Below are 21593 nucleotides of genomic sequence, written 5' to 3' on the forward strand. Positions count from 1 at the left end.
GAACGAGACGCGTGCACGCGCATACACACACACGTGCGTGTATGGATCACTCGAGAGAGGGGTACACATCGGGAAAAGAGCAACGAAGAAAAGGTAGAGAGAATAGAAGCGCCTGCAGTTCCCTTGGATGCCAACAGCAAGAGGCCCCTCACCCCTTCCAAAGAGCGCGGCTCCTCTTGCTGCAACTCACTTCTACACTCGATTTGTCTTTCTTCGCTCCCCTCGCCACTGCGCACGCCGCAACCAGCCAGGCAAAGCGCTCCACAGCTCGTACACAAGGAAAGAAAGAAACAACACACGGATAAGCGAAGAAAAAGGTACGCATACATACACGCACAGACGCATGCGCACCCTCTCCATCTCCGCTGGCAGGGTATGCGGTCCCCCTTCACATAAAAGAGCAAGCGAGAATAAGTAATCAAAAATTGATGGCGCGGACACACAGCAGGAAAGAGTCGCAATCAGACGCGCCGCGGTCCTCTCTCGCCTTGCACGACTGGGATGATTGTTGCTTTCCCTCTGCTCCTTTCCACACACACACACACACGCACTTGGGATGTATTCTCGCCTGCCCGCGCCCAAGACCGACTCAAGGCAGAACGTGCGCAGACGTACGCGAAAGGTGGTGCCTGGATTGAGAAGGGATGCGCGCATGTGTGTAGAGCGATGCTCGAAGAGGAGGCACAGACGAGCAAACACAACAAACCAAACAGACCGCGCAGCTCGTCGAGCAAGAGAGAGAGAGAGACTGAAGATATAGAGCAGCCCATTCACTTAAGTGAGACACAGGGCACTCCTCACGTACCCCAAGAAGAGAGCACCGCACATGCCAACGCACTTCCTACGCCAACACCAGCACCACGTGACGTTTCCTCCCCTCCCCCCACCCCACCCGCAGGCCTTTTATTTTTCTGATTTGGTACGTTCTCTTTGCAGGACCAATTTGAGCACACGCACGGGTGTGCACGCATATGGGTCGTTCTCAGATGAATAGGCGGAGAGACCTGATAGAATCGAGGTGTGAAACTGAAAGCGGAGGGAGGGAGGTGGTGAAGGAGGAGAAGGGGGGAGGCAAAGAAGAGAACAAAAGGGGAAAAACAGACAACAGTCAAAGCAAACTACGCGAGCTGTGCGAAATCGTCTTCAGAGGAGGAGAATGGAGTGGGAAAGATAGCAGGCGGTGAAGAAACAAACGAGGCGACAGAAAATGCAAACGTTGAGGCGGTCCTCTGGTCGTCAAAGAGAACACTTTTGATGACCGTGATGCTTCTTTTCGCGTCTTCGTGTGGCGTTTGTTTTTGGCTCAGTCGCGCGTGAGGTGCCACAGTGATGGCGATGGCCTTGATGTGACGATGTGCTGCTGCAGTTGCACATCCGCTCTTCGACGTGCAGGCACCCAGGTAACACCGCATGGCACCGTCGCCGCACATGGCATCACGCTTTGAAAGAGAACCAATTACAAGCACATGAGCCAGAACAAAGGGGAAAGGCGGAAAGGAAAAACGTTTGACATCGCTAGAGATGGTGGAGGTGGGGAGCGGGAGAAGAAACCACACAGCGACAGGAAACCGAGGCCACTGTCTTATCACTAACAATCATGACGACGCCTCCGCAATTTGTCCCTTCATCACGCTTGTTTCGGGCCGTTGTTTCGCACCGTTGAGAGTCTCACCCTCATACATTACGTGAATGACAAACTGCGCCAAAGAAAAAAAAAAGAGAAGCAAATCGATAAGGCCGTCAGCCCAGAGAGTGTGGTTGGCGTTGCATCCGTGTGTCCGGCAACAGCGATAGAGTCTGTGAGTGAGTCCGGTTCGGAGTGTATGACCTATACAACCAAAAGACTACCACCCAGTCCGCTTCCTACCCAATTTCCGCTCATCTCTACCAAAGACAAGCAGCTTCGACAAGAGTCGCTCATGTCTGTACAACTACGATGGCTATGCTCGCGTTCTAGTGGGTGCTGCTGAGTCCCTAGCCGTGGGTGTGTGTGTAACACTCAGACTTACTAGTCCAGATGGTCTTTTCCTCAACGTGTCCATTCTCCGAGGTGCAACATGAGTTCAACCCCACCCCCGGCCCCAGCCTGTCAACAGGCCCCACCGCCTGGTGCGAAGCAGCGCTAGACACGCGTTGCAGTAATGCAGCTCCAGTTATCGGAGCACGACCACGGCCTCAGACTCAACCCACCCACCGCTCTCTGCCGGTCGCCACCCGGTGCGTCCCGCTCGGGGTGGCCCAGGCTCCCCGCACCAGTGGACAGCGAGGGCCGGGTGCAGTGCGCTCGAGTCGCGCTGACACCCCACCCATCATGTGGGTGGCGTAGTCCTGTCCACCGTCACAGGCCGCTCCGACGCCACGCCATCCAGAGCCTGACCGCCGACATCCGCAGTGCTACATCGCCCCACCCGCCCCTCCACCCCTGCGTCGTGGGCACTTGACCCTGACACCGCCAGAGGTGGCTCGGCACTGGCAGGAATCGGGGTGGGGGCTCCTTGGCTTCTCCGACCAGAGGGACGGGGGCACTGGACCCTGGATGCTGTCCACTGCGGTTTCCCCTCGTCATCAGGGCAGTGGGGGGGGGGATGAAAACAAAAAAGAGATAACAGAGGGACTGAAACCGGTAGAGACGACAAAGTACACGCCCGACGTACCGAGGGAGAGCATCGCCTGAACCGGCTTGACGAGACCAGCACCAACGGCGCCGGCTTCATTTTCGCCGTCGCCGCCGACAACCAGCGCGCGGCTCATATTCCATTTCTTGGCCACATCCGTCGACAGTTTGCCGGTGATCTCTGACCCCTCATACAGATTCGGCGTGTTGGCGCGGCTGAGCCCGGTTGCGCGCAGAATGTCGTCAATCCAAACACGCCTACCTGTGTCCATCCACATGATGCCAGAGGAATCGGACACCTCGGAGGCAAAGTCGCCCGTTATGAAGAAGCGGACGTAGTCCTTCGGGAGTAGCACCTTGACCACCTTTTACAACGATCTCTGGCTTGTGCTTCTTGACCCAGAGGCGCTTGCCCGCCGTGAAGCCGGGCATCATCAAGTTGCCAGTAATGCCGCGTGACTTTAGCACTGCCCTCCCGAGCCCCTCGCACTCGCGGTAGCAACGGCCGCCACACCGAAGAATGCACAAACGCAGTACGTTGTAGCTTCTGTGGAGCAGCGTGGTGCCGTGTGTATGGCCAGACAGACCGATCGCGCGGACACTTCTCATATCCTGGCGCTTTTTGAGCTCGTTCATGGTGCTATTGATGCCCCCTCCTCCACGATTCGGGGTCCTACTCATTCTACAGCGGGTGCGGGCTAGACGCTGTGAAGGGGGCGGAGGCACTGTCGACGGCCTGCCCATCGCCCCTCATGAGGGCAATCTTGATGCCCGAGGAACCCAAGTCAATACCGAGGCACACATGATGATGTCTCAGGATAATTATTGAGAAAAAAACAATGAAAAGAAGGGAATGCGCTCGTGGTGGTGTGTCTACGGATGGTCATCGAGAGGAAGGAAAAGGGCCCTGGCATGGACGTAGATAGACGGAGAGAGCACGAGAGAGAGCGAGAGAGGAGAAAATACCCGCGCGTGACAAGAACGAAGAAGGAAAGAACAAAGCGCAGGGGCGGCAGAAGTCCGACTCAATAGAGGGAAGGCAAGCGAAGAGCCGACCTGCGCGAAGGCAATTGGCGCGTGAGTGCAGCGCACAAAGCCCCCGACGGCACACAGCGGTGGTTCATTTTCTTCGTGTGTATGTGTGTGTGTTTTGCAGAGCGAGGACAGGCAATTGGCAGAGGAAAGAATGGGGAGAGAGAGACCGCTAGAGGACAGGCCTCCGGGGCGGTGCAGTGAGAGGCACGGTGACGAAAAGGACGCCGCTGGGGGACGATAAGCAGAGGTCGGTAGTGTAGCGAAGAGATTGTGCACCTCACGAACCGCCTCTGCTGTGGGTTGCCTGCGGCAAGCGAGCAGCGTGGAAAAGGCGCAGCACACATGTAAAAGTTAGCCGTAGCTGGCGATCACAGCAGCTGCAGCGGCCGTCGCATCGCCTCTTGGAGTTCGCCCGCTTTAGTATAGTCAAGAAAGAGCGAGGTAGTAAGTGCCTCAGGGAGGATAGTGAAGACCTTCAGCAAAGGTTCACTAAAACACCTCCTTTGGCATCAAACCAGAAGAGCGTTGGCGTGAATTGCGAGAGCGCGACGTTCATTCCCGACGCAGTGTCGTCTTGTCTCGCATACATGCAAAGCAGCGAATCCCCAGGTAGAAATGAAGAGGAGGAAAACAAAGACAACGCAAGCTGCGCAGAGAAAATCATGCCTCTTGGTGCGAGTGTCGTGCGTGCGCCAAACAGTAATGGCGCCGCATCGCCTGCAGGACCGAGATAACACCCTCCACCTTGCCTTCCATCAGCGCCTCGTCCAGCAAGGCGATGTTTAAGGTAATACCAGCACCAAAACGAAGGAATTCGAGACAGCGTCGCACGTTGAAGAGCTTCGCAGGCTTTTTGGAAACGGGTCGCACACAGTCGAGGAATGAGCAGCGGCGCCGCTCCAATCGCCCAATCAGGTAAGCGAGAACAACGCCGTCGGAGAAGACCAGGCAAGGGTGCTGTAAGGTGAAGGTGGCAGCGTCAACGACAAAAGACTCGTCGGCAGCGGTGTAGCGATACTCGGTTCCCAGCTGCTGGCACAGCCATCCACACACCCCACCACGGCCTTGCGGTTTCTTTGCGGGTACCGTTTCGCGACGGACACTAGCAGAGCTGCTGCTCGCTAATGCCATGAAAGGAAAGGGGTCCAACGAACGAGGTCCTACAGGTAGCAGCAGCGCACTCGGACGGAGAGCTTCTTTGGCAACAGTGGACGGTGTCTGCATCAGTGAACCTGGTGATGAGAACGATGACGGCGACGTCGTGGCAGCCTCACCGTCTGGTGCCCGACTCGAGACCTTGGTAGGTGTGCAGCCTCCTAGCGCGACGGCAGTCTTGTTCAGTGGCGCAGAACGCACATCACGGGGCAGCGTGGTGACCTCCATAGCAGCACGTATGTGCAGAAGGAGATGAAGAATGTGCGCTCGGTCACCTCGGATGATGGCCGCCGTGGACTCCTTGGACATGAACGACAGCGGCAACTTCTTCGCCAGTGCAGTCTGAAAACTATGCAAGGCGCCAGCGATGTTGGCAGCGCAGCAGGCAAAGGTGCGGGGATTCGCGAAAAAGGGCGGCACGCCGTGGGACGAGGTCGTCGCCTTCGCCACCGCCTCCACTCCGCTGCGTCGGGCAAGCAGCACGAGCAGCACGCCGTTGCACAAGAATGGCCACACCGACGGCACACTGATAGACGACGGCGCCACCGGGCGGACTACGAATCCGGACCACTTCGCCATATACGGCGCGGCCGTGGCGGTGGGTAGGAGGCACTCGTCCCCGGGTAAGTGGTAGACGGTGCGGTCAGGCAGCGCACCCCACGCGTGCAGAAAACGGCCGCACAGCGCCTCCGCGGCGGCAAGCTCGGTGGGTGGTGCAGGTGCGTAGTGAGCTGCGTCTGCAGGGGGCTGCCAGCACATGTGCTGCCTCCACAGAGGCAACTCCTCTGGGGCAGGGAGGTAGGTGGAGATGAGGTGCACAAAGAGAGAGAGCAGCGCCGTCGGAGAGGCGCGCAGGTAAACCTCCTCCGGCGTCATCATCCAAGTAGCGCGAGGCAGCAGCTCTTGCGCCGCGCCTGGGGTACCACGCAAGGCAGCGAGTGCGACCGCGTAGTTCACGCGGACCTCGTCGAATGTGCGTGGGCAACGACATGGAACTGGATCAGACAGCGGCGGTTGACCGTCTTCTCTAAGGGTCTCGACAAGCTGGCATAGTGCAGTGCCGTTCAAGAGGGCGTCGCTGAAGACGTGTGGCGCCGTCATGGATGCATCCTCGGCCTCCATGACAGAGATGATGTTCATTCGATAGAGGTAGTCCCGCACCGCGCGGCGCACCTCAGCGTCCTGGGGACACATCGTGCGGCGACGCCACTCGACCGCTGCAGGTGTACCTGGCGTGGTAGTAGCGCGCTGCTGCATGTCAGCATAGATCTGTCTTACAAGTGGGGTGAAGCGTGTCGGATCTACCAGCGCCCGCGAGGCTCCTGAGAAGGGGGCGCGCAATGCCGCTGTAGCTAAATCACTGAGAGCTGCCGATGAGAAAGCGGCAATGGCTGTGTCATCACCTCCTGTTATCGGCTCCCCAGAAGCAGCTACATGTTTGGCGTGACTCACTGGTGCTTGGACCGGAGAGTTTTGCGCTTTGACTGTTTTGATGGACTGGGATGAGAAGAGGTTTGTGCGAGCAGTGGGCACAACTCCCGTGGTGTCGGTTGATAGCAGGGGTGTGCCGCTGGAGAGCTTCTCCTTCGTTGCCTTGGAGCGCGAGTTGGTACGTGTGCTCGTCGTTCTTGTCACAGTGGACAAAGAGTCATTGTTGTCTGCGTTGGTGGCCTCACCAGCACTGCAGATAAGACCAGGGGAAAACGCTACCCGTGTCGTCGGCGCCGTGGCCAGCGGCGAGAAACAGAAGCTTGGCTTCTCGATAGTGCGTTTCAGGTCTGGGTAGTGACCGTGACACCTTTCACGCTCTGACTCTACCTTACGGAGGGCGATGCGCTGAAGGCGCGCCTGCGCGTCTGGCGACTGTCTCAGTTCTCCAAGATTCGTCCGCAATTCCTCGATGAGGCTCTGAGCTGCCGCGTAGATGTCTGTCATTGTGTCGAACGTGCACACAGGCGGGGTTGCACATGTGCAACGGATCCTTGTGTGCTCGTGGTGTTCTTTGTGTCAGCGTCCGTGCCTATGTATGCTGTTCAGTGAGTTGTATGCCGGCTTGTCTATCGAGTCTATGCTTTGTTATGGAATCGTGTGAGCTTACGTATGTGGCCATGGACACGTAAGGCGGGGAACGTTGTTGCTGAGTACGCCAAAGTAGACATGAGCGGGCGGGTACGCCTACAGTTTCGTGTTACGAATAGTGAGATGTACTAAGCCGAGGGGTGCTCTCCTCTCACCCCCAGTGCAATTCGCTTGTTTTCTTGTTCTATGGTCAAACTCGGCTGGGGACGGAAAGAGAGCTCGTGTCCGCCCGCTTGTTCTTGGGGCGACTGCTGGTGCCCTTTCTCGCGACCAAAAAGAGAAAAAACACACACATACAGAGTGCGAAGGTTTCCGCGAGAGCACAGGAGCGGGAAGGAGAAGGGAAAGGTGAAGACGGAGGGGCGGCTGTTTTCAGGCATCGACGAAGAGTGGGGCGTATCAGCGAAGGAAAGGAAAAGCTGGTCAGACAGAAGGGTATGGTGGTGTATGTGTGTGTGGGTGTAGATAGCTCTCCTCTCTCACAGAGCTTGTTCTCTCCAGTTAGTCTGACCACCACCACCGCCATCTTTCTCGGCGGTACTCTCCCTCCGAAGAGAATGAGCACGGCACCTTCGCATTCTGCTCAAGAAGACAGGCTCAAGATTTGTCAGCGCACGCCTCCCACCCCACCCCTTCCATTTCCCCGCGACGCTCACACCTACAGTGGCTACGCGGTTGTCTCACGGTCGTTTCTCCTCTGCTCGGTAACATCGCCACAATGATTACGGCGGGGTGCACTGTCACCGACGCATCACAACGCAAATGGCAAGCCTGGCCACCACAGCACAAACTCGGTCGCCGCCTCATCAAGCTTCGGTTTGACGGAGATACTAAGCGGGAGTGCAGTCCCTGACGTCATCTGTACTCGCACAAACGCAGCGACCGCGTCAGTGATAAGGGGATAGAAAGCAGAAGTGCACTAGTCCCCGTAGCTGTCACATGCCGTGGCAGAGTCGTCCTTCGACCCCGCCGCGCTGTCGTCTTCCCCATCATCTGAGCTGCTCCGCTCCTCGTCGCTAGAGTGAGAGCAAGCACACGAGTTGTCGAAGTTGTAGTCGAAGTGGGACCCGCTCGCCTCGGAGTCGAGCGCAAGCTCATTGATGTTCAGCCGATCATGACGCACCAGCCCACACTTGATGCAATGCAGAGAAGTCTTGTCGACGCTAGTCTGCTCACGCGCGCGCTTACGAAACACTGCCGCCATATTTCTCTTTTGTTGTCCCGAGCGCATCGCGTTAGCGTCCATCGTGGCCAGCTCCACAGCGGATATGCCGACCTTTCCTTCGTGTGACCCCGCACCAAGCTCCCCTTTCAAGTTCTTGACGTTGGCGATAATGCACATCATTTGGTCCTTGAACTCCTCTGGTGTGTCGTTGTTGGCGCGCACTGCCGCCACGACCTGCACAGCATACTCTCTCGCGTCCGCGCTCTTGTCCTTAAAGTCGTCGATCCTTTGGAGTGCGATGGTGAGCAAGTTAACAACCTTGTCATCTCGGCCACTGCATGAGGTCGAGGACGACGCCATCGCTCGGTGGCAAGCCGTCAGCAATTATGTGCGTATGTGTACGCTTTGTGAGCTGGCGCACAAGCAGGAGGTCACAGCGACAGAAGAGACGGAAAGAGAAAGAGGGGCCAGCGGCGCATAATGGAGAGACTTCATGAGTTGAAAGAGAGCGCCACGCTGCTAGTGGTGACAGAGATGTTGAGGGCTGAAGATGGCGCCGTCCCTCCCCACCCTACCCCTGCGACGGCGTTTCTCGTGATGGTATGTGGCTTCGTCCCCAGTGCCAGTGCCAGATGAAGACCGTGGTTGCGTCGATCAGCTCAGCACATAATGATTGACTCCGTGAAAGTGTGTACCGCGCCGTAGCGGTTTGTTTTCTGCAATGCACTCGCTCGTGCTGTGAGTGTGCTTTGTGTCGCCACTTCTTTGTTCTTCTCATTCTTTCCTCTTGTTTGTGAAGAGGGAGACGAAGAGGTATGCACTTGTGCGTGTGTGTGTGTGTGTTCACGCGTAGCATACCAGCCAGTATGTCATGCCTACACACCACGCACCGAGAAACAAAAACATCACGCCCATGGCAAACAAGGCAAACGTCGCCACCGACGACGACCCCTCCACGTGGCCTAACACTGCATAGGAGAGCTCATCCAGCACGCTATCAAAGTAGCCTGGGTTCATCACCATCGCAGTGCGCGGAGGCAACAGCTCGGGCACGACTGGCCGGAACGGATCGTCCCACGACGCAGCCCGAATTGTTGATCCTGGAGCCACAACCTTAGAAGGCATATCCGTGTCGCGGTACGGCGTCACAGCCGGCAGCTCCTGTGCACGACCAAAACGTCTCCTGTAGGCCGCCTCAAGGCGGCTGTTCGCCGCATTGCGGATACGCGCGGGATGGACGGCACGACATCGCACTGCATCCACGTCGTGGCAGTATACATACACCCTCGAATCCACACGCTGCAGCTCCGCCACTGTGAGGGAAGAGGCATACACCTCGTCCATAATAGCGTCTTCGTCCTTTGCGTCAGGTACGGGGCGCTGCCACTCTTCGATAAGCACCTGCGCTACGGTATAGCGGTGGTGCCTATAAGCGGCGGTCAAGGGGTGGTGAGCGTAGTCAACGTCAATTGACTCGGCGCGAAACCGTCGCGCGACCTCTCGGATCATGCGCTGCGCTTCCTCCGTCTCCTCCTCCTGGACGCACGCGAGCGCGTAGAGAGGGTGCAGGTAACCTTTGCTGTCGAAGCGAGTCCCACTCGAGAACACCGTATCCAGCAGAGATGACACCCGCCTCCCGTCCACGGCGCGGATAGCGGCATTTAGCTGCTCCACTTTGTCAGGGATGTGAAAGAGACCGAAGCTGTAGCAGCAGGAGAAGAGTAGGGCGAACAAACCCACCAGTATACCCGTCGCATAGAAGCGGGCTGCAGACCCGACCTCGCGTCGCCTCATCAAAGCTCCGTGTTTACCCTTCTATTTGGTTATGGTGAATGCGTGATTGGGACGTGTGCAGGCATATCCGCATACGAGCATTGACGCGGACGATGTGTGCCGCGGACGAGGGAGGGTGAGGAGGTGGGAGGGATGCTATTCTCCGTAATGATGTTGTTGAAGCCCCTTCCCTGTGGTGCTCCAGCACAGGCACCCGCACATAAACAGCCAAACGATGAAAAAAGCGGTGGCGCTGACTGGTGAAGAGGCCTATTCGAGCACGCGTCAAGTGTGAAGATGAAAAGTAAGGAAAGAAGAAATGTAACACTTTTTGGCATCAATTACAGCAAACTTGCCTCTCACGCACACCCACACACGTCAGAAACGCGTGAAGGTTGTGACCCTCTTGCAGTAACTGGCCACGCAGCTTCTGCTCGGACTGCTGTTCATTCGGTTTTCTACTTTGCTTGAGCTGCGGTGCTGTTCCTTTTTATTTTTGTTCCCTCGCCTTGCGACGCCAATTCACTGTCATCGTCTCGCGGCCGGGATCTGCAGCTCCGCTAAATGGGTGCACAACAGGTTAGCGCACCGATCAACAGAGCGAGCAGCACTGGCATAGAGGAGGAGACGATGGCGTGGCGAGTACACGGCAAGAAAGAACGAAAGGGAAACAGAGGCCGCAGCGAAGAACGCACCAGCCGCCAGCGGTGGAGAAACACAAGAGAGAAAGAGGCGAGAGATGCGAGATAAGACAAAAAGCGAGCAGAGACGGGGAATTGGGGATTCCACACGCACTGTGTGCATCAACGGAGGTGTGGCTACGCTACGAATAAAATAGAAGGGAAAACAGGAGGAACAGTAACTGGCCGCGCTACCGCCCAGCGTCAAGGACGCATACCTCATCGCAGGTTGACACACGCGCGCACGTGCGCATGCAAGCGTAAGAGACACAGAAAGAGACAGTAAAGCAGAGTTGTTAGACAGCACCAACGCGATTGTTGGGGGACGAAGAGGGAAGGGGCCTCCTTATGACACGAGGGCTCAGTTGTGGGAATAAGAAGAGAAAGACAACAAGGTGACGCGCCCTCGAGTCCACAGTGTGTCGCTTCAGTAGAGAGAGACACAGGCGCACAAGGAGAAGAACAAGAGGAACACACACACACACACGCACACACACACACAAGAAAAGCGGGCGCCACACACGCACACGCACAACACAGGCAGGAGAAAAAACATCCTCCCTAATTCGAGTGCAACCACAGCTCAGGCCGCTGCACGCAGTTGGCGGAGTCCGCTACTGGCCGAGTGGAGAACTCCACTCATCGCGTCGAGTCGACGAGAGGGTCGCGTGCCACCACGTTCGAAGGAATCAACAGTGCGTTCACTTCCACTGCTGAGTTAGCCTCTGGCGCGTCTACGATAACCTTCGCAACGCGGGCCACGAGTTCACAAGTCATGAGGGAAGTAAGGCCCCAGACCAGCTCACCAGGAAAGTCCTCGGGCAGCATCGGATCGAAGCCGCAGTCATCCATCACCACAGCCGCCTTTGGAGATCGACGAACTGCCGGGGAGACAGCCATCTGAACAGGGCTAGCAAAGAAGCAGGGAAAGAAACACGGGCGCTTGCTCGTTAAGGAATGATACTTGATGACCCGCGCGTGACTTGTCGACGCTTTCAGCAGCAGTGTTGACAGGTGAAGGTAGTGGAGGGAATCGACCTCTTCAGGGCTCGCGCGGTGTGGCTGCACAGGCTTAGTCGCAACAGCCACAAACGGCGTCACACACATGTGCTGTGACTTTGTGGAAATCGGTGTTAGAGATCCGATAATCTCGTACTCTGATGGCAGGAGGCCCACCTCCTCCAGTGCCTCACGCTGCGCTGCGTTGCGTGGAGTCTCGTCGGCCTCGGCATGGCCACCTGGGAAGCTCATTTCGCTCTTGTGTGAGCTCACCGTCTCTGTGCGCTTGGTGAGGGTGATGCACATGTCCTGAAATCCGTCCCCCGTCGTTGTGGGCGAGAGCAGCACCAACACGGCACACTGGCGCGGCGTCGTCAGCTTCACGGGAGTCTTTTGTGGTGAAAACCCGGTGGTCGTGGTGCTGCCATCGCTAAAAGTGTGGAGGCAGAAATGCGAGGGGAAGGCGACCGACTCGATAGGGAAGCTAAGCGCTTGCTTCAGTAGTGGCACCCACCCCTGAGCGCTTTGGGGTAGATGTGCTGCTGCGGCTGCGGTCCGGATCATGGGGCAACAGCGTCAGTTCGAATCAAGTAGAAGCGAGAAGCCGGGGGAGGGCGGCGAGAACATATGCTACAACACACGCATATACACGGACATATTAGCAGGGGACTGGCAAGAGAGCAAAGATGCAAAGGGGAGATATGTCTATAAGCATACGCATGGAAACGTACATCTGAGCGTGACAGGCTTCGCAACAAGGGGCTACTGGGATAGTCGCACGTACATGGAGTCTAGAAACTGAGAAAGCAGTTCGCTCCATGCGCGCGAGAGGGAACGCGCGACTCACTCCTTCGTCTCCTGGCCCTATCCTCGGGTAATTCCAGACGATGCACAAAGCCCTTTAGCGCAGAACAGCAAAACGTAGCAAACGGCTGCACATGTGCGCTACGAACAACGAAGAAAAAATGGGCTGAGGAGAGTAGAAGGTGAAGAGGAAGAATGTGGGGAGTGGAAGGTGCTCCGTGCCACGTCTGAATCGGTCCTCCTCCTTGGCACAGAACTGGCCGCAGAGAGTGAACGGGGGGAGTGATGAGAGGATACGGAGCAGAACGGAAGATGATAAGCGGGTATTTGAGGCAGAGTGCCCCGATGCATGGTATAATGCGGTGGATAGCGATGAAGAGCGACGTTGCCCCTCCACTGCAGATGCCAGTAGAGCTAAAGAGGAGGAGAAACAAAACGGCGAGAGAAAAGGACACGACCTATACACCATATGTGCAACGCGACTGCACGCGTGCGCCCCCCCCCACACACACACACACACATACACATACGCGCTTCCTCCACAGGTTCGCCTGCCGCACATTCCTCCGCCTCTACAGAGCAGTGGCGATATCACCTTGCCTTTTCTCTCTCTCTGCGTTGCATAGTGGCCGCTCTTCCCGCACAAAAGTCGTGCCCATAATTCAGCGAAGCCAGCGAAAGAGAAACACGTAAAACGACAAAGGACACGTCAACGCGCTGAGCACGGCAGTCACAGATGGTACCAACCACAACCACCACCACCACCAACACCCACCCACACATACACACACACACAAAGAGTGCACAGAGAGATAAGGACAAGGTGGAGAAGACGAGCGGCGCACACATAGAGGTCTCCCCAGGACAAAACTCATTCTTGTGCTACCCCTTGTCTCTCACTCGCCACCGAACTTGACGCCTTGGTAGGGCTGTGTTGTGGTCCCGTCGAGATTAAAGAGAGTCACCTTGAAGGGGCGCATCACCGACACAGGATGATGGTCCAGAGCATGCAAGTACGTGCGAACTGCTTGCTCCTCGGAGAGGTCGCCGACATCAGCAACTGGAACAGCAGCAGAGGAAAGTCGCGCAAGGTACGCGGGGCGAGACTGTCCGTAGCCGAGGGCTGCTCCGCCAGCGAGTTCATCAAAGGTCATTACCGTACCTTTTTTCGAGAGCATTGCCACCGTCTGCACCTCGCCGTGTTCGAGAATGTAGCGCAGCAAGTTCTCCTCTATCCCTTTGAGCCCGCCCTCCGTGGTGCACACGAGTACAGAGAAGTCCCTAGGGCCGCCGTCCGAGACGACAACAGCGTGGTTTGGGTGGCGCGCAACGAGCGCCTGCAGCATTGTGTGAGCTCCCTCGGGGCTCAGACGCTTGTTGATGGCCGGGTTGTAGAAAATGTCGCTGTTGGTCGTATAGAAGCGCAGAAGGGGGTTGGTATCGCCGCCGGCGGTGCGCTGAGTGTGATAGATAGCGTGGTCGAGAAGGAGGTTCGACCACAGCGTGGACTGCCTGTCCAGCGTCGCCGGCGAGTGCTGCTCGGTGAAGAAGGGTGGCAGCCCAAAGAAGCTCCAGTGTTCAGAGGACATGAGTGTGATACGTCTCCAAAGAAGTGGACCGCTGCGCAGCTCACAACAAGCTACTTGGAAAAAAAGACCGGTTAAAGGCACTGGGTACCAGCGCGCAGCAGCTGCGTGCAGTGGCAGGCAAATGGTGTGTGCGCACACTCACGCACAGCGTACAGCACCAGATCCTCAGAGAAGATACGCTGGTGGCTCTAGATGCGGCCATAAAACGAGAAAGGAAGACGTTATATGCGACAGAGGAGGCTTGAGAGAATCACTTGTTGTTTCAGAGACAAAGGAGTCAACCCCGTCTTCACAAGGTGCCACGTCACTATTAAAGTGAAAGAACCCATTAGAGGCACTGAGCACAACCCACACGTGAGTATACACCTGTGATCGACAAAGCGCCTCATTCGCCAAGTCTCTCGTCATTTCCTTACGCCACATAGGAGAAGGGGGGCCCGTCACATGACACCAAAGACGCTCCGGCTGATGAACGGCATCCTCCCCCATCCCGCTTCGCCGTTGCACAGAGGTGATTTCCGCGTCAGAGAGCACCGCCACGAAGGAGAAGATGTGCCTCCATCCTCGGAGAGAGGCATCACTAGCGTGCGCACATCATCACGAAGTGCATCCGCATCGCGCGCCCTCGTCCACTTACTTCGCTCATGCGTTTGGTTTGTTTGAAGTGTTGTGCTTTGCCCACCCACCAGTGCCAACGCGAGACTCAGAGAGAAATAGCGCAGCGAAGCAAAGACAGAAAGAAGACAAAAAACGCGAAGGCTTGACCGACAGGGCAGAAGACAGACAGACAGAGAGAGAGAGACGGGTATGTGGCCTTCCTCTGCTCACTCTCCTTCTCTGCAGCTGCTCCACTCACGCTTCATGGCAACATCGAATCGGTCACAAACACGCAACAAGAGAAAGGGGAAGGAGGATAAGAGCTAACGAGGAAATGCACACACAGGCACGGCAACTTAGAGCGACACACTAGTCCCATTCACCGCAACAACGACGCCTTTCTTCATTTACTCCGTGCGCTGGTGTTTGTCATCTCTCAGCGGCACGTCAGCCCCACCCACTCACCTCCCGTCTCGTTCCCGCGCAACACGGAGCACCGTTCGTTGCACACGAGACGAGCTTGGGTTACGCGCACCACACAGACCTCCACCCTCTAGTGCACCGCTGAGATGACCTCTACCCCGTTCTTTGTTACTGCCTTCACGAAGAAATGTGCGTTGCTGATAACAACGCGGCGCTTCACCTCATCACAGCACTTTTGCATGAGCTCTAGGCCCTCCTGCTCGGTCAAGTCCGGACGCCAGAGGCGGTCTAGCAGAGACGTTACAAACGAAGCGCCGTAGCCGTGGCAACCAAACGGTACAGCCTGCAGGGTGCCGAGGTAGTCCATGTAAAACAACTGCGGCCCCGCCGCACCGTCGTCGTCCTCGGACACCGGCACGTCGTAGCCGGCAAAGAGGCAGTTCACCTGGTAAGCACCCTCGCGGCTGCGGAGTGCATTGGCGAGAGAGTTGCGCATGAAGTTCGCCGTCGACTCACAGCTGCTGTGGCGTCCGTGTTGACGCATACGGTTGAGAGAGAGGTTGCATTTGATGTATTCGGTGAAGTTCACGCGAGGGCCATTCTCACCGATGCACGCCACCAGCTGATGTGTGTCAAGCTGCATAATTTTGTCCTCCTCGTCAGTGATTTTAATGTAGTAGAAGGCGTTGAGACCAGCCGCAGCGACCATGACGTAGCCCTGGCACCGGAACGCAATCGCTGTCGCTGCCATTGTGTTTGGGGATGTGTGTCGGCGGTGGGGAGGGGGAAAGGAGGGGCGTCGGCAACGGCCAATCACGGAAGTGCTGATGCTGAAGAAAAGAGAAGAAACACTGACGGGAATGGGCGCCGAGGTGCGACAAAGAAACGCCTTCAAAATATATTGAGCGGGACTGGAGGACGGCGGAGCTTCCGGGTGCGCCAAAGCCAGTCCGAAAGAGAGAGGCTGAGTAACGAGGGGGGGGAGGGGCTATAGGGAACAACGGTGAAAGAGGTAGGTGAGCCGCCGAGTGCGATCAAGGCAACAGAAGGGATCCAGTGGGGGAAAGAGCCGAGAAGCAACGTTAGCAGACAACTTCAGCGCGCCGTAGCAGCGGAGGGGAAGAGACGAAGGTGATGGGAAAGCGAAGCGGTCAAAGTGGAGTTCTACTGCCAGGATGCATGTTTGTGTGGGGGTGTCGATAGTCTCATGCAAAGACAGTCATGAGGCTGCCTTAGCTGGAAATCAGGATTTTCTTCGCTGTCGTTGCGTGCGCATAAAGAGCAAATCCGCAGGTATGCACGATTGATATGCTGAGGAACGAGACTGCTATGAAGCCAACACAGTAGCATCCCTTTCCTCGTCGTCTCCGGTATGGGCAGTAGAGGAAGGTGGGGAAGAAAATGCTGGCGGCTGGTCGACGCCGGATGCCTTGAAAACGTACAACTGCACCCGGATGGAGATGAGATCGTGACGTCAGCACCGGAGAACCGTTACAACGAGTGCGCGACAGCGCGAAGGTAGGCGCGCCCCCAGTGTCACCCCAGGGGTGCTCACTAGCGCCGAGCGACAAACGCCTTTCCGCAGCACAGATTCGCACCACGACTCACCACGCACTCCAAATTTGCCAGAAATGCGTCGTCAAAGGCGAGAAAGTGCGCCATAGTCTCGATAAACTCGACCTCGTGATCGACCGGCACGCCAGAGGAGACAGCGTGGCGACCGTGATGTCCGGCTTCTGGAGACATGCAAAATGAAATGGTGCGAAGTCACGACTGTTATGGGCGTGGAGGGGTGCGCGCCAAGACACTGCAGGCAGCGCATCACCCTTCACAGAGAGCAGCTCGACTTCACAGTCGATGCGGTGAAGTGTGTGCTATCGTCTCCCTCGAGGTAGGGCACTGCCTCAGGGCACGCCTGGAGTGTCTGCGCCAGGGCAGCGCAGTGGCGACTCTGAGCCGTCTCTGTCGCGTCTGTCCATCATTCACAGAGAAGACGAGTGCTGCAGGACGTTGCCGCTGGTGCACAAAGGTAGGTGAGGCAGATGCGGCGCAAAATTAAGAGCCTTGGCTACGGCGGCTGACGGGGAGGCAATTTACCGTCGTATGCGTGTCCCTACAGGATACAGAGTAGACGTGAAGGGTACCAGAGCAACCCGATGATTCACCCATACCTCCTGCCAAAATGGGTGTCCTCAACAGCCAGTATATTATCCTTCTACTCTACCGTGTACTGCCGTCTTGTGTCCGTCACCAACAGCGCACGGTGGCGCGGCAAATTTGTCACTTGCATCTGCGCAGCTGCCTGACGCCAGTGAATCCAGCACAGTGCGTTCGGCAGAGCATCTTCCTGCTCTTGAGTGTCCTGAGTGAGTTGATCAAAGCACTGCTGGTCGACGGTCATGCGTTGCTTCATAGTCGCCTGCCTGGCCTTCATCTTCTCGAGGAGGCGGTCGACATCTGCAAGGACGGCAGCGAAGCAGTTATGGGAATCCTGGTAGGCTGACAGTAGCGGCTCTGTCTGTATGGGCGTGATCGCCTGCATGGCCTGTCCTGAGAAAAGTGGCTTCTTACTGGTTTGTCGTGTTGAATCGCGCCCCACCATACACAGCCGGCGACGCTATGTGCGCATAGATCAGTAACGCCAGTGCATGTGCCGCTAGAGATCTGTCTACGCGGAGACAGAGACACGAGTCCTGGGAGCAGAAACCCAGCTGTGATTCACAATAGTCATACCAGCAAGAGCAAGACCATGCGCAGCCCTCAAGGGCGCAAAGGCACCGTGAAAGGGAAAGAAGTAGTCTTACGCGAGTAAAGGGGAAAAGCAGTGGTGGTGCAACTACAGGCGCGTACGTACGCATATACCTGGATAAGACCGGCTGGACTAGACCAGTGAGGGATCGGCAGCGTAAACAATGGTGGTCCAGCAGCACAGGAGGTTAAAGGATTGGCGCGAACCGCTCCACTCAGCCTTTTGCCGCCTCATGGATCACCTGGTCGGTGCGCGCGTATGGGTGAAGAATGTGTGCATGCCAACAACAACGAGCGATCTGCACCACCGCCGGTACGCCTCGAGTGAGCTGTGTAACCCGACTCTCTTTACTGTCGTGTTTCATGTGCGTTGTGTACGTGTGTGTACGCATGTGTTCCTGCGTAATAACGGTGGATAAACACACATGCTCCGCTCACCATAGCCGCCATCTCCACACGCACGCCCAGCCTATACAATTACTACCGGTAACGAAAAGGCAAAGAGGAAGGGGGGGCGAAGGGCAATTCGATTCTCTTTTTTCTCTGTGCCACTTCTTCGCAAGAGAGACACCTCAACACCCAACGCACAGCAAGAGGAGAACGAGAGAACCATAAGGGTGGGGAATAGCAGACAGTACGAACGCCGATACAGCGCATCCACAAAACTTCATACCGGTCCTTCCCTTTCTCACCACCCGGTCAACACCCACGTCACCAGCGAGGTGAGCCGAGATGTCAAGAAGCAGTTAGTGCCCCGGGCTATCCTCAGCGACGCTCTACTCACTTCCTTTGCCGCTTGCCCTTCACTTCTTCTGCTGGCTCTTCTCCAGCGCTGCGCGGCATGGACGATACGTCTTGCGGTGTATCGGGCACAGTCCGTTCTTGGCCACGTACTTCATGTGTTGCTCTACCGGGTACCCCTTGTTTTCCCCGAAGCCGTAGCCCGGGTAGAGGGCGCCAATGTAATTCATGAGCTCGTCACGGGTGACCTTGGCGAGGCACGACGCGGCGGCGATTGAGAGGCTGCGCTTATCACCCTCGATGATGGGCTGAACGTCGCCACCAATACTGACGCTGGTGAAGTAGTCGTAGCTCGGGCCCGGTACGGCGTGGCCGTCGATGAGGACTAGCGGAGGTTGTATTGGCTCGAAGTCGAAGTAGTCCGTGGCCCCTTTCAAAAGGTCCAGTTTATGCGGCACCTGATAGCGCTTTTCGTTGTCGTGGTTTGCGGCGGTGCAAAATCGACTGAACAGGTACTGCACGATACTGGATGAGCGCGGCCGCGGCGCCGTCTCGTGCGAGAAACGCGCATCGTTGAGCATGTGCCAGATGGACTGCGCAGAGCGGTGCATCGTGTTCATGGAGGCGTTGTAGATGTTGTACTCATCAATGTAGGTATGGTTGGCGATGCCGATGGACCAAAAGTACACATAGTTGCCTGCACTGTTGTACCCGTGATAGGTGACCAGGTACGGCGTTTGCATAGAGAGTAACTTCTTGAAGGGCAGCTTCGATAGCTTCATGTGGGAATCAAACTTTTTACTGCCCAGCACCGACGCTGGCGCCTCATCACCGGCGCAGTGGTGCACGACAAACCTCTTGCAGCTCGCAATGTCAAAGAAGTCGACGTGTCCAGTGATCATGGCAAACACGAGATCGCGCTGCCGCTCTGACACGGACTTGCTGTCAAAAATCTGAAACTGCTCGGGTGCCTCGTACAACTGGTCAAACTCGTTGTTGAAGCTGGAGACCGGAATGCGCGAGACGGCGGCGCCGACTACGGGGCCGGCAAGTGGACCTCTGCCCGCCTCATCGCATCCGATCGTCAGGGCGGTTTCCTTGATGCTGCGCCGCAGCCGCACGCCATATTTCTTTATCTGCGCCACAGCCGCATCTCTCTCTCGCTCCAGCTTACGGCGAGTCGACGCAGAGATGCCATTGGTATCTGGAGCTGGCAGCGTGCGACCTGAGATGTTCGTCTGAGGCAGCAGGCCGTCACGGGAGAGCTGGTACCCGACCAGGTCCAACGTGCCATCGAGTGTGGGCTCGCCCGTGTCGGTCTCACGATGCCCGACCACCACCTTCTGCAGTGCGTTCCACGTCGGTGGTGGTCTGAAGGGGGGAAAGGTGAGGCGCTTCTGCCGTAGTACGCGATTGGGTCGGAGCAGGCCACTGCCAAGGGCAGACTTACGACGTACAAAAGGGACGAAGCGCCATGCGTTGAGCATGATAAGCATTCGTCTTTCGAATGAGTTGCAGCCGCGTGGAAGTGCGCTTGCGAGCCTAGACTTGTTCTCGCAACTGGTGAACTTGCGGCTTGACAAAGGGAGGTGCGGACGACTGCAGGTCGTCCGCACGAGCGCTGCTCGGTAATGAGACCTCTGTGTAGGCAAAAGAGAAGAACACGAAGGAGAACAGTGTGACGATGCGCCTTGAGCAAGTGAATGATGCAGTGGGGGGGGGGGGGTAATAACAAGAGAGGCCCCTGGATCAAGTGATATCTATGAATGTATGTATGCGCAGGTGTGCCAGTGCACTCATGTGCGCTGGCAAGGTCTGTATCTCACTCTCTCTCTGGATGCGTACGTGAGCAGGTGTCTGGGTATGAAGATATCAGTGCAATGTTGAGAGAAGTGCTGAAAAGTGCAACTGAAGAGAGGGGACAGGCTTCTATGCGGCCTCGTGTGAAGGGCGCTTCACTGTGTAGTTCGAGGGGTAGAAAAGAGATGGTGTAGGAGCGATGTGAGAGTTAAAGTGTGTGCGTGTGTCCTTCCTCCATGTGGTGATTGCCGCCGTAATTCGAGCACAAACGAGGAACCGACGATACCAGGCAAAAGGCGGAGGGAGGGAAGGGGTGGCTGGTGACGGCCGTGTTAGATGCTCCGTATCAGCTAGCAAAGAGGAAAGGGGGAAGAGAGGGGAAAGAACGCATGCGTCGAGGAGAAGCAGTGACGAAGGGGTAGTGCGCTGACAGGGAGGGATACTGAAAGGTAAGTGCATTGTTGTAGTCTTGTCGAGTGGCATAGAATACAAGATCAGCACAGGTGCCTAAAAACTTTCGGCGACCACCCTGAGGTTACCTCAGAATGCATTCTGGCAGATCAAAGCACGCAGAGAGAGCAACGCGCACATGCTCTCATCAAGCAAATAAACAGAAAGAACGACTGCACACGAACCAGAGGTGAGCACGTCACTTCCTGTCCTTCACTCTGCGCGTCTCTCTCTCTCATTCTTCTCTTCTACTCCTTTCGGCAGATTACATGGTTAACAGGATTTTGCCAACGGGGCAAAAAAACACCGAGACGAGCACTTACAGGCATGCCGCGCACACAGAGAGAGGGAGAGAGCGACACCAGCACCAAAGGGGGAGGAAGACGATTAATAGTAATAAATAAATAAAAAGAAAAGCACTACCGCACGCGCACGTACTCGCATGTCAGTGACCTGCGCGGCAGAAAGCGAAATGTTTGCATCAGCTGCTTCAACTCCTCAGTTACAACGGCTGTGGGCGACGCTCTGACGCCAGTACCTTGAACCGGCGCTTGATGGTGACGCGCTGGCGGCTAAACTTGTCATCTGGGCTGAACCTGGCGGGGTGGGCGCTAAGCGTCGGCTTGTTCTCCGGGTCCATCTTCTTCAGCGTGTAGACACGCTTGCCGTCCACCATGTACACTCGGAGATGCATGTTCGAGATGTGTGTGGGTGGGTGGGGGTGTGGATACTGTTGTGTGCTCGCGTGGAGATGGACAGCAAAGGCGCAAGTGCGATGCGCTACGTCTGTCTTCTTCGTGGAATAAGCTGGAGCTCTGAGAATCACGGCAGCAGCGCAAGCTGTGACGTCATCCAGCAGGAACAGATGAGAAGATGGGAGACAGAGACAGAGAGAGAGAGGTCAAACGTAATGGCAAAGGTTTCGATGGAATTACACAAGA

General features: G+C 56.6%; 9 protein-coding genes and 1 pseudogene across 9 annotated transcripts, besides 1 other annotated feature; all 10 read right to left on the bottom strand.

Annotated features, from left to right (window-relative positions):
* Positions 1 to 2021: 2021 nt before the first annotated feature.
* Positions 2022 to 2571: a repeat region.
* A 301-nt stretch (positions 2572 to 2872) lies between these two features.
* On the bottom strand, positions 2873 to 3358 carry LPMP_350250 (xylulokinase, putative; the record flags this gene model as incomplete). Its single annotated transcript, XM_010704663.1, has 1 exon — positions 2873 to 3358. One exon carries the CDS (start codon positions 3356 to 3358, stop codon positions 2873 to 2875), a length of 486 nt encoding a protein of 161 aa, XP_010702965.1.
* Positions 3359 to 4309: 951 nt separating this feature from the next.
* Positions 4310 to 6739, bottom strand: LPMP_350260 (hypothetical protein; the record flags this gene model as incomplete). Its single annotated transcript, XM_010704664.1, has 1 exon — positions 4310 to 6739. One exon carries the CDS (start codon positions 6737 to 6739, stop codon positions 4310 to 4312), a length of 2430 nt encoding a protein of 809 aa, XP_010702966.1.
* A 1063-nt stretch (positions 6740 to 7802) lies between these two features.
* LPMP_350270 (hypothetical protein) lies at positions 7803 to 8408 on the bottom strand (the record flags this gene model as incomplete). The annotated part of the gene is made up of 1 exon (XM_010704665.1): positions 7803 to 8408. One exon carries the CDS (start codon positions 8406 to 8408, stop codon positions 7803 to 7805), a length of 606 nt encoding a protein of 201 aa, XP_010702967.1.
* A 483-nt stretch (positions 8409 to 8891) lies between these two features.
* Positions 8892 to 9842, bottom strand: LPMP_350280 (hypothetical protein; the record flags this gene model as incomplete). Its single annotated transcript, XM_010704666.1, has 1 exon — positions 8892 to 9842. The coding sequence occupies one exon, from the start codon at positions 9840 to 9842 to the stop codon at positions 8892 to 8894; it is 951 nt and encodes a 316-aa protein (XP_010702968.1).
* A 1298-nt stretch (positions 9843 to 11140) lies between these two features.
* LPMP_350290 (NUDIX hydrolase protein, conserved) lies at positions 11141 to 12064 on the bottom strand (the record flags this gene model as incomplete). The annotated part of the gene is made up of 1 exon (XM_010704667.1): positions 11141 to 12064. The coding sequence occupies one exon, from the start codon at positions 12062 to 12064 to the stop codon at positions 11141 to 11143; it is 924 nt and encodes a 307-aa protein (XP_010702969.1).
* Positions 12065 to 13200: 1136 nt separating this feature from the next.
* Positions 13201 to 13893, bottom strand: LPMP_350300 (dolicholphosphate-mannose synthase, putative; the record flags this gene model as incomplete). Its single annotated transcript, XM_010704668.1, has 1 exon — positions 13201 to 13893. One exon carries the CDS (start codon positions 13891 to 13893, stop codon positions 13201 to 13203), a length of 693 nt encoding a protein of 230 aa, XP_010702970.1.
* A 1150-nt stretch (positions 13894 to 15043) lies between these two features.
* Positions 15044 to 15664, bottom strand: LPMP_350310 (proteasome beta 2 subunit, putative; the record flags this gene model as incomplete). Its single annotated transcript, XM_010704669.1, has 1 exon — positions 15044 to 15664. One exon carries the CDS (start codon positions 15662 to 15664, stop codon positions 15044 to 15046), a length of 621 nt encoding a protein of 206 aa, XP_010702971.1.
* A 723-nt stretch (positions 15665 to 16387) lies between these two features.
* LPMP_350320 lies at positions 16388 to 17515 on the bottom strand (annotated as a pseudogene).
* Positions 17516 to 18464: 949 nt separating this feature from the next.
* RNHII (ribonuclease HII, putative) lies at positions 18465 to 19898 on the bottom strand (the record flags this gene model as incomplete). The annotated part of the gene is made up of 1 exon (XM_010704670.1): positions 18465 to 19898. One exon carries the CDS (start codon positions 19896 to 19898, stop codon positions 18465 to 18467), a length of 1434 nt encoding a protein of 477 aa, XP_010702972.1.
* Positions 19899 to 21154: 1256 nt separating this feature from the next.
* LPMP_350340 (nuclear protein family a (nop10p), putative) lies at positions 21155 to 21346 on the bottom strand (the record flags this gene model as incomplete). The annotated part of the gene is made up of 1 exon (XM_010704671.1): positions 21155 to 21346. One exon carries the CDS (start codon positions 21344 to 21346, stop codon positions 21155 to 21157), a length of 192 nt encoding a protein of 63 aa, XP_010702973.1.
* Between the last annotated feature and the right edge of the window lie 247 nt (positions 21347 to 21593).

The sequence above is a fragment of the Leishmania panamensis genome, assembly GCF_000755165.1.
Source record: "Leishmania panamensis strain MHOM/PA/94/PSC-1 chromosome 35 sequence".
Taxonomy (NCBI): Eukaryota; Euglenozoa; class Kinetoplastea; order Trypanosomatida; family Trypanosomatidae; genus Leishmania; species Leishmania panamensis.